The sequence below is a fragment of the Lolium perenne genome, chromosome 7, assembly GCF_019359855.2.
Source record: "Lolium perenne isolate Kyuss_39 chromosome 7, Kyuss_2.0, whole genome shotgun sequence".
Taxonomy (NCBI): Eukaryota; Viridiplantae; Streptophyta; class Magnoliopsida; order Poales; family Poaceae; genus Lolium; species Lolium perenne.
This window is the reverse complement of record NC_067250.2, coordinates 190,407,588-190,421,652: the sequence shown is the minus strand read 5'-3', so window position 1 is coordinate 190,421,652 and position 14,065 is coordinate 190,407,588. Positions and strand designations below refer to the sequence as shown.

General features: G+C 41.0%; 1 protein-coding gene and 1 long non-coding RNA gene across 3 annotated transcripts; one reads left to right on the top strand and one right to left on the bottom strand.

Annotated features, from left to right (window-relative positions):
* Positions 1-584: 584 nt before the first annotated feature.
* LOC127326274 (uncharacterized) lies at positions 585-8,177 on the bottom strand. Its single transcript, XM_071824142.1, has 5 exons — positions 8,153-8,177; positions 2,573-2,970; positions 1,467-1,596; positions 1,170-1,363; positions 585-947 (listed from the first exon to the last, which is right to left on the bottom strand). The coding sequence occupies exons 1-5, from the start codon at positions 8,175-8,177 to the stop codon at positions 600-602; spliced, it is 1,095 nt and encodes a 364-aa protein (XP_071680243.1). The 3' UTR covers positions 585-599.
* Positions 8,178-9,147: 970 nt separating this feature from the next.
* On the top strand, positions 9,148-13,165 carry LOC127326228 (uncharacterized). Of its 2 annotated transcripts, XR_007867715.2 has the most exons (3): positions 9,148-9,937; positions 10,890-10,980; positions 11,147-13,165. It is a non-coding gene; the product is annotated as an uncharacterized lncRNA (long non-coding RNA). The 2 variants fall into 2 exon arrangements; XR_011749254.1 differs by lacking the exon at positions 9,148-9,937 and having other exon boundaries at positions 9,948-10,980.
* The last annotated feature ends 900 nt before the right edge of the window (positions 13,166-14,065 follow it).

Here is a 14,065-nt window from a genome sequence, read left to right as displayed (position 1 = left end):
CTAGCTTAAGGGGTAGAGTTGAGGAAAGATCAGAATGCAATCAGGTAGCCATAGCTGGCATACAAAACCTGCATATCTTTCTCATACAAACTTGGATCCATTATCTTACTGTTTTTTTGCGTTCACTCTTGGATATTTGCTATTTACTCAAGAAAAAGAAAATAAATAATTCTACAAGGTTAACATAATATTATTATTACAAGTGGAACATACTCAAGAATACTGCAGGTTTAGGCACATGGTGCAGATACAAATAAAATTCAGAATTGCATTTGGTTACGTGGATAGCCAGATATCATCATTTACTGGACCAGATTCAATTGAATATAAAGCCTTCAATTATGATATAGAATCGTATGGACAAAGATAACATCCAGAAGAAAAGTCAATATCCAAATTCAGATCCTATCTGATATAATAATGAAAGTATTACTCAGATACTACTGCAGCAATTGCAGCATAGGTGTATGGGCCTAAGGTCAAACGATATCTTCAGCATGGTCAAACTTGTTTCTAGGTTGTCTTGTGTGCTCAAATGATTAGTATGAATAACGAAGAAAATGCTTCTGAATTGATGCATGTGAAAATGCCATGGGTATTTATAAGGCTCTGACCTGTTCAAACTCAGAGGCCCAACCATTGGGACCATATTGCTGCTCAAACGATCGTGCCCAACCCTCAGGGTTATTATTTTTCTTGCCGAACTCAGTAATCCAACCCTCAGGATTGTTGTTTTGCTTGCCGAACTCAGTAACCCAACCCTCAGGGTTATTATTTTGCTTGCCGAACTCAGCAGCCCAATTATGTGCAGCATTGTGCATTGGGCCAGATCGCAAAGCACTTAGGGATTGATTCCAGTACTCCTCCATCTCTGGATATGGCCCATGCAGGGGGTTTTTCGTTCGATAACTATTGTCAATATCAAGAGAATGCAGCAATGTGTTTACCTGATATAAATAATAAGTGTTATATTCAGGAACATATTTTTTTCCTAAGAAACATTGATAAGAAAAACATAAACAGCACACAGAACTTAGAATGTCAAGCAAGTTAAAAGGAAGCTACGTGCTAATCTAATGGAATAAAGGAAAGAACTAAGTGCTTGAACAACTGCGTATGGTCCAAGGCAGTGTCCATAGTCACAAAAGGTAGGAAGATTGCAAGTTAACCTGTGCTTGTATATATTCTTCAGGTTGATCAGCCAAAATATGGTGTGCCATTATGCAGCTACGATCACGTATACATTGCTTGTCACCTTCAGACAAACCAAGAGCTGGTATTGGGACAGGTTGGAATGGCACGCCAGCTCGGCCGCTTGAAAGAAATGAATGCAGAACACCAGATAAGACCCTTTGTGGTGGACCTAGAACACACGTTAAGAGTCAGCGGGATGTGCTGTATTCAGGTACCATGCGCTGAAAAGACAACAATTCAGTAAACAGAAAGGCTATGACACAGAAATCTACCATCCAAGGCTGGTCCAACTGGTCCAAAGGTAGCGCCTGCATTGTTATAAATTTGGTCAAACTCTGCAAAGCTTGCGTCTGGCCCTCCGAATGCAGACTGCCCCGGAGGACGAAAAGAATATGCAATAAGCTAAGAGGATTTACAATTAAGGATATCTCCATCCTCATAGTACCAGCCGCCAGTACAGTATGTATTAAATACTCATACATGTGCAATATTCTGAGACATGTAAAGAGAATATAGTCTTGGAAATTTGCTTTTCAACATAGACGATCCAAAGAAAATACCTGTGATAATTATTATGCAACCATTATAAATGTAAAATAAGGGTAGAAAATATATCATGATAATACTATGTAAAAATATAGACGCAGAACTAATATATGGATGGATCTAGTAAAATAAATGAGAATGCAGGAAGGTTATGGCAATGATGCTAAGGTAAAAATCTATCAGAACCGCAATACTTTGGTTCGTTACTCATCTTATATTTGCTATTCCTAAGTCATGTCCATAACTACCAAGATTGCGTGTTTGCGTTTGACCTGTTATCGTGGAATTGCATTCACAGATTATGTCTAAAAAAGTTGTTTCTTTGTAATAGATGTACCTTTGAATTATATCCGCCGATCAAAGGAAACTAAAATCGAATTATATATCCGTCCATCAAATAAACAAAAAAGGTATCACTAAACTGTACTTTGTATCCACTGAGATAATTTTACACGGTAACACCACTACGAAATGGATGCACACAAAAAATTTATTGCAGTCTCAGATTCTCACCATATTGCATTTGGTATTTCACCTTATTGGGAGGTCACACAACTTTCTAACTGAGTGATTCATCAGCTCTCACTGGCTCGACATATTGTGATATTCTAGAGGTAGTAGATATGCAGCTGGTAGTGCATTAACATCTAATATTTGGATAACAAATTCACCATTGTTGTATCTAGAAATCGGATAGATGAATTACCAACAAATTGGGATATACAGTTGACGGTAAGAATTGATATCAATTGGCTACTTTCTCTACCTTGCACAATATCCCATATACTAATTCATACAGCTGGGCTGTTAATTATGCAATCATATTTCTCACCTTGGCCCGCACTGGTGGCGGCGGCGAGGGTCCGCGCTGGCAGTCGGCGATGATTGCCGCTGGTAGCGGAGGCGACGGGTCGCGCTGGAGGCGGCGGTCGGCGCTGTAGGTGAGGGACGACAAGGCGGCGTCGAAGCGGCGTCTGGCGCGAAGCGGCTTGCGGCGAAGCGGCGTGCGTCGAAGCGGCGTGGCGGCGAAGCGGGCTGGCGACGGGCGGCGAGCGTCCGGGCGGCGGCGAAGCGGCGACAAGCGGGCGGGCGCTGGCGGCGGGTGACGGGCGGCGTGCGCGGTGGCAGCGTGCGCGGCGTGCGGCGAACTATGGAGATTAGCGGGCGACGGGGCGACGTGCGACGGGAGATTAGCAGGCGACGGGTGATTAGCGATCGGGAGTTGTAAGCCTGGGCTGTTTTAGCGCTAATTGTGGTGATGATTTGGAGCGTTAGATGTCCATCTGATGGCTGTGTTTCGTTGGTTCTGTCCCCTCTGTGCTTTTTTATATTGGTATAGATTAAGATGGGCTCAGCAGTTTTAATGATGCACTCGCAAGAAATAGTATTTGAAGCAAAAGAGAGCATCAAGAAGCAAATTCAAAAAACATTTAAGCCTAACATGCTTCCTATGAAAAGGAATCTTGTAAATAAACAAGTTCATGAAGAGCAAAGTAACAAGCATATAAAGATAAAACAAGTGCAGCTTCAAGATTTTAAGCATATAGAGAGGTGTTTTAGTAACATGAAAACTTCTACAACCATATTTTCCTTTCTCATAAAGATTTTCAGTAGCATCATGAGCAAACTCAACAATATAACTATCACATAAAACATTCTTATCATGAGTCTCATGCATAAAATTATTACTCTCCACATAAGCATAATCAATTTTATTAGTTGTAGTGGGAGAAAATTCAACAAAGTAGCTATCATTATTATTCTCATCATCAAATATAGGAGGTATATTGTAATCATAATCAAATTTATCCTCCATAACAAAGTGACACCAAAAGACTACTATCATTATAATCATCATAAATAGGAGGCAAAGTATCATCAAAGTAAATTTTCTCCTCAATGCTTGGGGGACTAAAAAGATCATGCTCATCAAAACCAGCTTCCCCAAGCTTAGAAATTTCCATATCATTAGCAACAATGGTGTTCAAAGTGTTCATACTAATATGTTCCATGGGTTTTTTAATTTTCGGATCAAACCATCCATGTCTTAAATAAGGAAATAGAATAAGAAGCTCATTGTTGTCCATTATGCCTTACTAGTGTAAACAAGAAACAAAAAGATGCAATTGCAGGATCTAAAGGAAATAGCTTCGAGCACAAACACAATGGCGCCAGAAAAGTACTGTTACCTGGAACCGGAGTATGAGTGCCTTTTACCTTTCCTCCCCGGCAACGGCGCCAGAAAAGTGCTTGATGTCTACGGGAGCTTCTATTCTTGTAGACAGTGTTGGGCCTCCAAGAGCAGAGGTTTGTAGAACAGCAGCAAGTTTCCCTTAAGTGGATCACCCAAGGTTTATCGATCTCAGGGAGGAAGAGGTCAAAGATATCCCTCTCAAGCAACCCTGCAACCACAAAGCAAGAAGTCTCTTGTGTCCCCAACACACCTAATAGGTGCACTAGTTCGGCGAAGAGATAGTGAAATACAGGTGGTATGAATAAGTATGAGCAGTAGCAACAGCACCAGAAAAGTGCTTTGCTGTCCAGGACTGGCGTGTGATGGATGGTGGTAATATTGCAGTAAGTAGAGATGCAGTAGAACAGTAAACAAGCAGCGATAGCAGTATTTGCGAACAAGGCCTAGGGATTATACTTTCACTAGTGGACACTCTCAACATTGATCACATAAATAAATAGATAGATGCTAAACTCTACACCCTCTTGTTGAATGATGAACACCACTAACTGTGTAGGATTACACGAACCCTCAATGCCGGAGTTAACAAGCTCCACAATATTCGATGTTCATATTTAAATAACCTTAGAGTGCAAGATAGATCAACATAACCAAATAGATCACATCAATACCATCATAGTAATAGTTAACTTCATAATCTACAAGAGATCACAATCATAAACTACGCCAAGTACTACATGATGCACACACTGTCCACATTACATCATGCAGGAGGAATAGAGTACTTTAATAACATCACTAGAGTAGCACATAGATGAATTGTGATACAAAACTCATATGAATCTCAATCATGTAAGGCAGCTCATGAGATCATTGTATTGAAGTACATAGGAGAGAGATTAACCACATAGCTACCGGTACAGCCCCGAGCCTCGATGGAGAACTACTCCCTCCTCATGGGAGACATCAGCGTTGATGAAGATGGCGGTGGTGTCGATGGAGAAGCCTTCCGGGGGCACTTCCCCGTCCCGGCGGCGTGCCGGAACAGAGACTCCTGTCCCCCAGATCTTTGCTTCGCGATGGCGGCGGCTCTGGAAGGTTTCTCGTACCGTGGCTTTTCCGTATCGAGGTTTTAGGTCGAGGGGCTTCTTATAGGCGAAAAGGCGGCGTCAGAAGGTCAACGAGGCGACGACACACTAGGGGGCGCGGGCCCCCCCTTGGCCGCGCCGGCCTACCATCTGGTGGGCCTGTGGCCCCCCTCTGGCCTCTCTCGGGTGTTCTGGAAGCTTCGCGTGATCCTAAGATGTTGGGCGTTGATTTCGTCCGATTCCGAGAATATTTCCTTACTAGGATTTCTGAAACCAAAAACAGCAGAAAACAGCAGCTGGCCCTTCGGCATCTCGTCAATAGGTTAGTTCCGGAAAACGCATAAATATGACATAAAGTATGCATAAAACATATAGATATCATCAATAATGTGGCATGGAACATAAGAAATTATCGATACGTCGGAGACGTATCAGCATCCCCAAGCTTAGTTCTGCTCGTCCCGAGCAGGTAAAACGATAACACAGATAATTTCTGGAGTGACATGCCATCATAACCTTGATCATACTATTTGTAAAGCATATGTCATGAATGCAGCGATCGAAACAATGCATATGACATGAGTAAACAAGTGAATCATAAAGCAAAGACTTTTCATGAATAGCACTTTAAGACAAGCATCAATAAGTCTTGCATAAGAGTTAACTCATAAAGCAATAATTCAAAGTAAAAGCATTGAAGCAACACAAAAGAAGATTAAGTTTCAGCGGTTGCTTTCAACTTGTAACATGTATATCTCACTGATATTGTCAACATAGAGTAATATAATAAGTGCAATAAGCAAGTATGTAGGAATCAATACACAGTTCACACAAGTGTTTGCTTCTTGAGGTGGAGAGAAATAGGTGAACTGACTCAACATTGAAAGTAAAAGAATTGTCCTCCATAGAGGAAAAGCATCGATTGCTATATTTGTGCTAGAGCTTTGGTTTTTGAAAACATGAAACAATTTTGTCAACGGTAGTAATAAAGCATATGTATCATGTAAATTATATCTTACAAGTTGCAAGCCTCATGCATAGTGTACTAATAGTGCCCGCACCTTGTCCTAATTAGCTTGGACTACCGGATCATCACAATGCACATGTTTTGACCAAGTGTCACAAAGGGGTACCTCTATGCCGCCTGTACAAAGGTCTAAGGAGAAAGCTCGCATTGGATTTCTCGCTATTGATTATTCTCAACTTAGACATCCATACCGGGACAACATAGACAACAGATAATGGACTCCTCTTTTATGCATAAGCATGTAACAACAATTAATAATTTTCTCATATGAGATTGAGGATGTATGTCCAAAACTGAAACTTCCACCATGGATCATGGCTTTAGTTAGCGGCCCAATGTTCTTCTCTAACAATATGCATGCTTAACCATAGGGTGGTAGATCGCTCTTACTTCAGACAAGACGAACATGCATAGCAACTCACATGAAATTCAACAAAGAGTAGTTGATGGCGTCCCCAGTGAACATGGTTATCGCACAATAAGCAACTTAATAAGAGATAAAGTGCATAAGTACATACTCAATACCACAATAGTTTTTAAGCTATTTGTCCCATGAGCTATATATTGCAAAGGTGAATGATGGAATTTTAAAGGTAGCACTCAAGCAATTTACTTTGGAATGGCGGAAAATACCATGTAGTAGGTAGGTATGGTGGACACAAATGGCATAGTGTTGTTTGGCTCAAGGATTTGGATGCATGAGAAGTATTCCCTCTCGATACAAGGTTTAGGCTAGCAAGGTTGTTTGAAGCAAACACAAGGATGAACCGGTGCAGCAAAACTCACATAAAAGACATATTGAAAACATTATAAGACTCTACACCGTCTTCCTTGTTGTTCAAACTCAATACTAGAAATTATCTAGACCTTAGAGAAACCAAATATGCAAACCAAATTTTAGCATGCTCTATGTATTTCTTCATTAATGGGTGCAAAGTATATGATTCAAGAGCTTAAACATGAGCACAACAATTGCCAAGTATCACATTACCCAAGACATTTATAGCAATTACTACATGTATCATTTTCCAATTCCAACCATATAACAATTTAACGAAGCAGTTTCAACCTTCGCCATGAAAATTAAAAGCTAAGAACACATGTGTTCATACGAACCAGCGGAGCGTGTCTCTCTCCCACACAAGCATTTATTCAAACAAAGACAAAAAACAAAAGCACACAGACGCTCCAAGTAAAGCACATAAGATGTGACCGAATAAAAATATAGTTTCAAGAGAAGGAACCTGATAATTTGTCGATGAAGAAGGGGATGCCTTGGGCATCCCCAAGATTAGACGCTTGAGTCTTCTTGATATATGCAGGGGTGAACCACCGGGGCATCCCCAAGCTTAGAGCTTTCACTCTTCTTGATCATAGTATATCATCCTCCTCTCTTGACCCTTGAAAACTTCCTTCACACCAATCTTCTCATAATCTTCATTAGAGGGGTTAGTACATAATCAAAAAATCACATGTTCAGAGGTGACACAATCATTATTAACACTTCTGGACATTGCTCAAAGCTACTGGAAGGTAATGGAACAAAGAAATCCACCCAACACTGTCACACCCCAACTTTTGCAACCTTGATTAGATGTCCTTATTTCAAAAATTAGGGGGAACAAAAACTTTTTAAAGACTAATTAGATGAATTGCCTTGATCCATTGGTTGTAATGAATTGCTTTGATCTGTCGGTAGATGTATTGTCTTGTTCTGTTTGTTAAGTTTGTCTTGAGCTACTCAAAGAACAACACCCCTAGTGGTAAAACAAACAACTCACCTAATAAAACACATGTGTGGCTTAGGGAAAATTGTTTTCCTTTTTCACTACACCAAACCTCTCTACTTATGGCAACATGGGTGTGCCTTCTCAAAATTCCTCTTGTGGTATAATCTAGCTCAAACCATCCTTGATTCAAAACTTGGGGATCATCTACCCCTTGCTACATCCTTCTCTTATACCCACTCCTCCTGGCTGATTCTGAATCCAAGTCAACAATCTATTTTGGCGGGCTTATAAGATTCCAACTTTGGCAGTCGATCTCTAAGCACCCACAACTGTTATTGGTGACCTCAATGCATGGATCTCATCTATGCATCACCATCTGCAACTTCCACGTCTTGCATGTCCCATTCTACCATAACAACTCTTACATTCACCCTGATCTTGTACCCTATCCAATGTTCCACACTAGATCACTTCCTCCTCTTTTATCTCTGTTTTTTTATTCAAGTTTAATCTTCACAAGACCAAGAGTGGGAATGATGGGTACATTTTGTAACCACCGTCTACCCTTGAGAACACTCCTCCCTAAATTAGTTTTCTTTCTCAAAAACCCTATTGTTTTCCTTCTCTAGTTTTGATCACAAAACTACTTCTAGTTTTATAAAATCTTTTCAGGATATTTCTTCAAAGAAAACACAGAACTGAAATGGGTTTTGTTTTTCATCCCATTTCTACCAAGTACTGATTTCTAAAACATTACTTTCTATTTTGTTTTCCTTTTTACAAAAGGCTTGCTTATGGTACTTATACCATTTCTTGTTTTTCTCTTGGTTATTTAAAATTTAGAAAACTCCACCTTACTTGATAAAGTAAGTAGAACATTTTGAATCCTATGTTCTACCTAACTTCTCTCAATCCTTTTCAAGGTCTTTTTTTAAAATTAATTTCCTTCTCAATTGTCCCTAGACAATTGAGGTGTTTTGAATACCTTTCAACTGAATTCTATTTAAATGGCAATACTTGCACATCTTATGCACATCTCTGATCCACCACATTGTATCCCCCATCATCCAATTCTTGATCGTATGGATGATCATTTGATGCTTTCAAGTGGAATCCCTTCAACAAAACCCTAGACTCAGGGAGTATTTCAAACCACTCCCAATTGACCTCTTATTTGAAGCGCAACTTATATTTCATCATACCCATCTCAATCCTTTATTATTTTCCATCATCACCTTGACATCATGAACTGATGATTTCTGTCACCATATTCATCCTTGTGAGTATATGGTTACTTCACTCACCATCTCTCCTAGCCTTGCTCTACCATTGTCTAAATCACCATCACCACCATCCTCTCTTGGACACATCTTTTATCAGGTCAGAATGTCACCACCATCTACTTTAGCACCCTTGTGCATTAGTATCACTTTGCCTAAAATTGTATATCTTTTTAGGCCACCATTTTAGTAATTTGTGAGGCACTCAACCTTGGGTGTCATGCATGTGTAGCAATTATCTCTTGTTGATCACTTGTGCATGGCCAAAAATATGTAGCCGGCCATGCCATGGCACACATGCATCATGCCTCTCCATTTCCCTCTCTCTCACATAATTACTCCACCTTGGGAAGCCTCTCCTCCTTTGTCCCTTCCCAATGCCACAAATAAATTCAGCTTGGGTCAAATATCTCTTCCCCAAACCAGCCTCCCAACTAACCCAATCAATGAAGAGGCTACCTCCCAACCAACCCAATCAATGAGGAGGCAGCCCACCCCCTCTCCCTCTATATAAAGGGGCTTGGCAGCCCACCCCCTCCTCACTTGCTCTCACTTTTCCACTCCCCACTCTTTCCTCCACTCCCACACACTCTCCTCCTACCTCTCCCCACGAAATTGCTGCTCCTCCTAGCTTCATGGCCGGCCATGGCCATGAAAAGCTCTCCAAGATGAAGCTCTCCCCCTCCCTCAAGCTCCCCCTCTCCATGAGAGCATCCCTCTCCTTCTTCTCCCCAATCCTAGATGGTTTTCTCTCCTCTTCTTCTTCCTCCCTTGCTAAGTTTGGATCTTGATGCAGGTACATGTTGATCCAAGCATGGAGAAGCTTCACCTATCCTCAGATCTGAAGTTCTTGACCAAAATTCGTCCAAAACCTTGCAGTAATTTCTTTCATCTTGCTGTTTCAGATTCTGGTATGAACTTGTAAAATCCACCAAAACTCGTGTACAGCTCCAAATTGAGTGATCCAAAATTCCACGGTTAGCTTATGAAAAGATCTACAACTTGGCGTTGGTTTCATCCTCAAATTCGTAGCAGATATTCCTGAGTAATTAAAGTTCTGAAAACATGCTGTTTCACTGTTTGTTAGATTTGTTTAGTTTTACAAAACCTTTTTGAGCAAACTCAATTGGGGATGAAAGCCCTCTCCATTAGCTTCATTTTGCCGTTGGTCTCACCTCAAATAACCACCTAGAATTGAAATGATTCATAGATCAATTTCTGGTCAGATCTGACTTTGTCTGTTTATACCATGAGCTTGGAGATGAATTTGCGAGTGAAACCAATTGCATTAGAACCGTATTGTCAATACCTTTCAGATGCAACTGACCTCATATTTTTAGGATTTATCTACAATTTTTGGCATACAGATCTTGTTTTCTGTACAGTTAGATTCAAGCAAGGTCCTAAAATTGTAGGTTCAACCTTTTTGAGTGATTCCAATTGGGTTAGTCTTGTATTAGTACTGGCTATCTAGGAAAAATATTATTAGTCTCTGTTCATACATATTTGTTGCTGTTAGTAATGTTTATGTGTGACATGCATTGTTGAAACAAAACTTTTCGGTTTATCTAAAACCCTTGACCAACTCTTTTTAGTAGAGGTGGGCAACCTTTGTTTTATGCTTGCAAAACAAAACCTCTGCAACCTAACATTAGCTCTTTTGTTTTGCTTAAGTTTTCAAATGATGTGGAATATGGTTTGCTTCCTATTTTGGTTGTAGTGTTATGGGAACAAATTAAGTTAGGAAAACTGTTTTCTACTTTTCCAAAAATGTTTGAAAATGCTTTGTGAATGTATTTGATGTCAAACTAATGCACTTGTCCTCTTTAGGATGTTATCTACCAGGGGATATTTGGTTTATACCATGGTGATACCCGAGAGAGGCAATTGCTAAGTTGTGATGCACTCATACCTTTACTAGGTAAATAAATGGGGTTTTCTAAACTAAAACTCTTAAAGTTGTTTTGTGGTATCTATAGGTCCTTAGTATGTTATACCTTGGCTGCATGGTTAGTTGTTGATTGATGAATGTTGTCTTGTTGATGCAATGTGATTGATTGTGTTCCTTTTATATTTTCCGGCGATAGATGCGAACAATTCCGGAGAAGAAGTGGAATCGAACGAGGATTTTATTTATATTGTTGGGATTCTTATATTTATGGAGTTGAAGAAGTCCGGGGACAAATAAGCCAAGGCAAGCCATCTTTTGATCTCTGATATGATGTCTCTTTGGATGTCATCTTGTGCTATCAATAGCATCTTGGTTCTATGTGTGATGATCTCCATATTGTTGTCATCTATGCTTGGATGCAAGCATGGTACCTCTAGTAGTTTTATCTTGTCAAGGTCTTGGTAATTGGTTGGGTGTATGGTATCATGGCCATTGCTATCCAACTTGTTTTCTATATTTAGCTTGAATATGTTCCACCTCGGGACAAGATTCATACTACATCCCTTCTAGTGTAGATGTATCAATACCATGTTTTTGGTGTATTCTCAAATTGCGATGAGTATGCCTGATTCCCTTAATGGTGTTGGTGTTGGTCAATTCTCATCCCTATCTATTGATTGGGTTAGATAGCACCACAAATCTGAAAGTATATTTTCCTCTTGTGTTGTCATAATACATGCTTAGCTCAAGCAAGTATGATCCACTCCAATACCTCTTTTTCATACCCTCAATGGCGTGATGACCCTCATCTCGGCCATAGTGTTGTATTAGTTCAACTCATGAAACTTTAGGTTGGGAACCCCTCAAGGTTTACCTTGTTGTAAATGTTTATGAAAACCTTGGGTGAGGCAATCTTACCCAAGCGTATGGTTTATGAAAGGAAAGGATCTTGACAAAGATGGTTGGAAAGAGGAAAGTGTGTGACTTGGGTTTTTGAGAAAAACGACACATGGTTCTTTGTATTCGCCCGGAACAACTAAACAGCGCAACCATAGCTACTCCAACGTGGGCACGGGGCTTAACTTGACGTTTGTTCTTCTTAGCATGAGGCACCGCACAACTATACAAGGGTACGGTTACCCCCGAGTCCGGGTTGTCATGGTTGGGACAATAGTATAACGGGAGGCCTTCGGGGCTGACCCGTCCGGAAGACACTATGGGTCTCCTGGCTTGGCGGTGGAGCCACGCTCTAGAGGAGGTGAGCTGCCACGGTGCCGGGGAGGTACATACTCCATAGGGTAGGACCTCGTGTTAAGTCGAATGGGCGAAAGGTTATGTCCGGGTATCCGTCGTGGCATATGTCGTTATGCGGGGATGATGCCCACACGATAGGTATCCGGATAGTTGTGGTGAAAGTGTGCAAACTCTGCAGAGTCAAAACTATTCGAATAGCCGCGTCCGCGGTCATGGACGGTTGGGATGGCCGTTACAGAGCTGTGTCGAGTTTTGGTTTTGAAAATGATTTCCAAAGGAAATGTGTGTTGGAAGTACCGGAAGGGTACGAGAAAGATGGTGTGCCGACCATGTGGAGATGGTCGAGGAAAACGAAACAAAAGAGGGTGACCCTTCCTAGTGTTTCATGTAGAGGAACTCTGCTTTAACAAAGATATAGAGATGTCATAGGACTTTCTTAGTGTCCCCTTCAACTGTGATGTGGGATGCTATATCCACAAGAGAAACTGATTCTCTTTCACATGCTATATCCACAAGAGAAACTGATTCTCTTTCACATGCTATATCCACAAGAGAAACTGATTCTCTTTCACATGCTATATCCACCAGAGAAACTATTCTTCCTCTCTTGTCTTCTTTAGTTAGAATTGTTATCACCTTCTTGATGGTTTGCGAGTACAATTCAAATGTACTCACGGCTTTGTCCCTGGCTATTTACTTGGCCAGACCTGGAGGACTTCGACAGATGAAGAAGGAGTTGACGACGTCTATGCGAGCTAGGAACGTCTTCCCAGTCAGTTGCCTGTAGGGTTAAGGCAGATAACTTGGGCTCTACGCTGCTGAAGTGATTCTGCTACTCTGATGATTAGATTAGGCCCTTCGAGGCTATCTTGTAAAGATGGGTCATGTGACTTTATTGTAATTTTCTTATTCCGTTTTGTAAAGGATGATGTAATTTGATATCAGTTCGGTTATGTGTTCACGGCACACTGATCATGGGAACGTGAACTGTATACATAACAGGGTATTTCGGACAGCTAGTCCGGGGTCCCCACAGAGCTGCTATCAGAGCTATCCTGACTGTAGGAGACCTTAGTTAGCATGGACGTTAGTTAGGAAACAAGTACTTGGGAAAAACTATTTGCGAAACAAATTCTTTCTTTAGTCAGAAGCAAAGCTTCTACTCCTCTTATTTCTTCAAAAACTTCTAAATTCTTATCCCTCCACTTTACTATAAATATTCAAAAATTCTTAATCTATTGCCTCATCCACTTCAAACCTACAAATTGGACGAGGTCCCCAACTCAGACCGGAGACTCGAACTCAAAGATGGATCAATCCCTCAGAAAGACTCATGAAGATTGGAGGTCAACTTAGTGTGCACATATAGGGATGATAACGTCATGTCTTTGGTTGTCACCAAAGTTTGTCAAGGAGCTGACTTTGTTCCTCTTTGGACTCGCACTTTCGTAGTCGTCAAGGATCAAGTTCTCAATTTCTTGACTAGTAATTTTTAGGCCAGCCACCAGAAGTTGTCAACCTTGGGGTACCTCCACAACTACCTCTCTGAAGACCTCATGTTTCCGGGATATCGAGACTAGAAGATCTACGCAGTTTTTGTCTTCACCTCGACATCGATGACTCAACACCAGGCCTACGTCGCCACCAACTGCTACAAGGATCCAAGTTGAAGCCAATGTCAGCAAGATGAAGACGTCAGCATACGTGACCAGCCCCAAACATATAGGATGGATAGGACAAACTCAATCATTTTGATTGAGCTACCCCCGCGCATTAGGCATTCCATGGGTACTTATGTTACCATGCCTGGTTTGATGATTGCTTGTAGTTCCCTTGTGTGTGCTGCCTTGAGTGTCTTTTG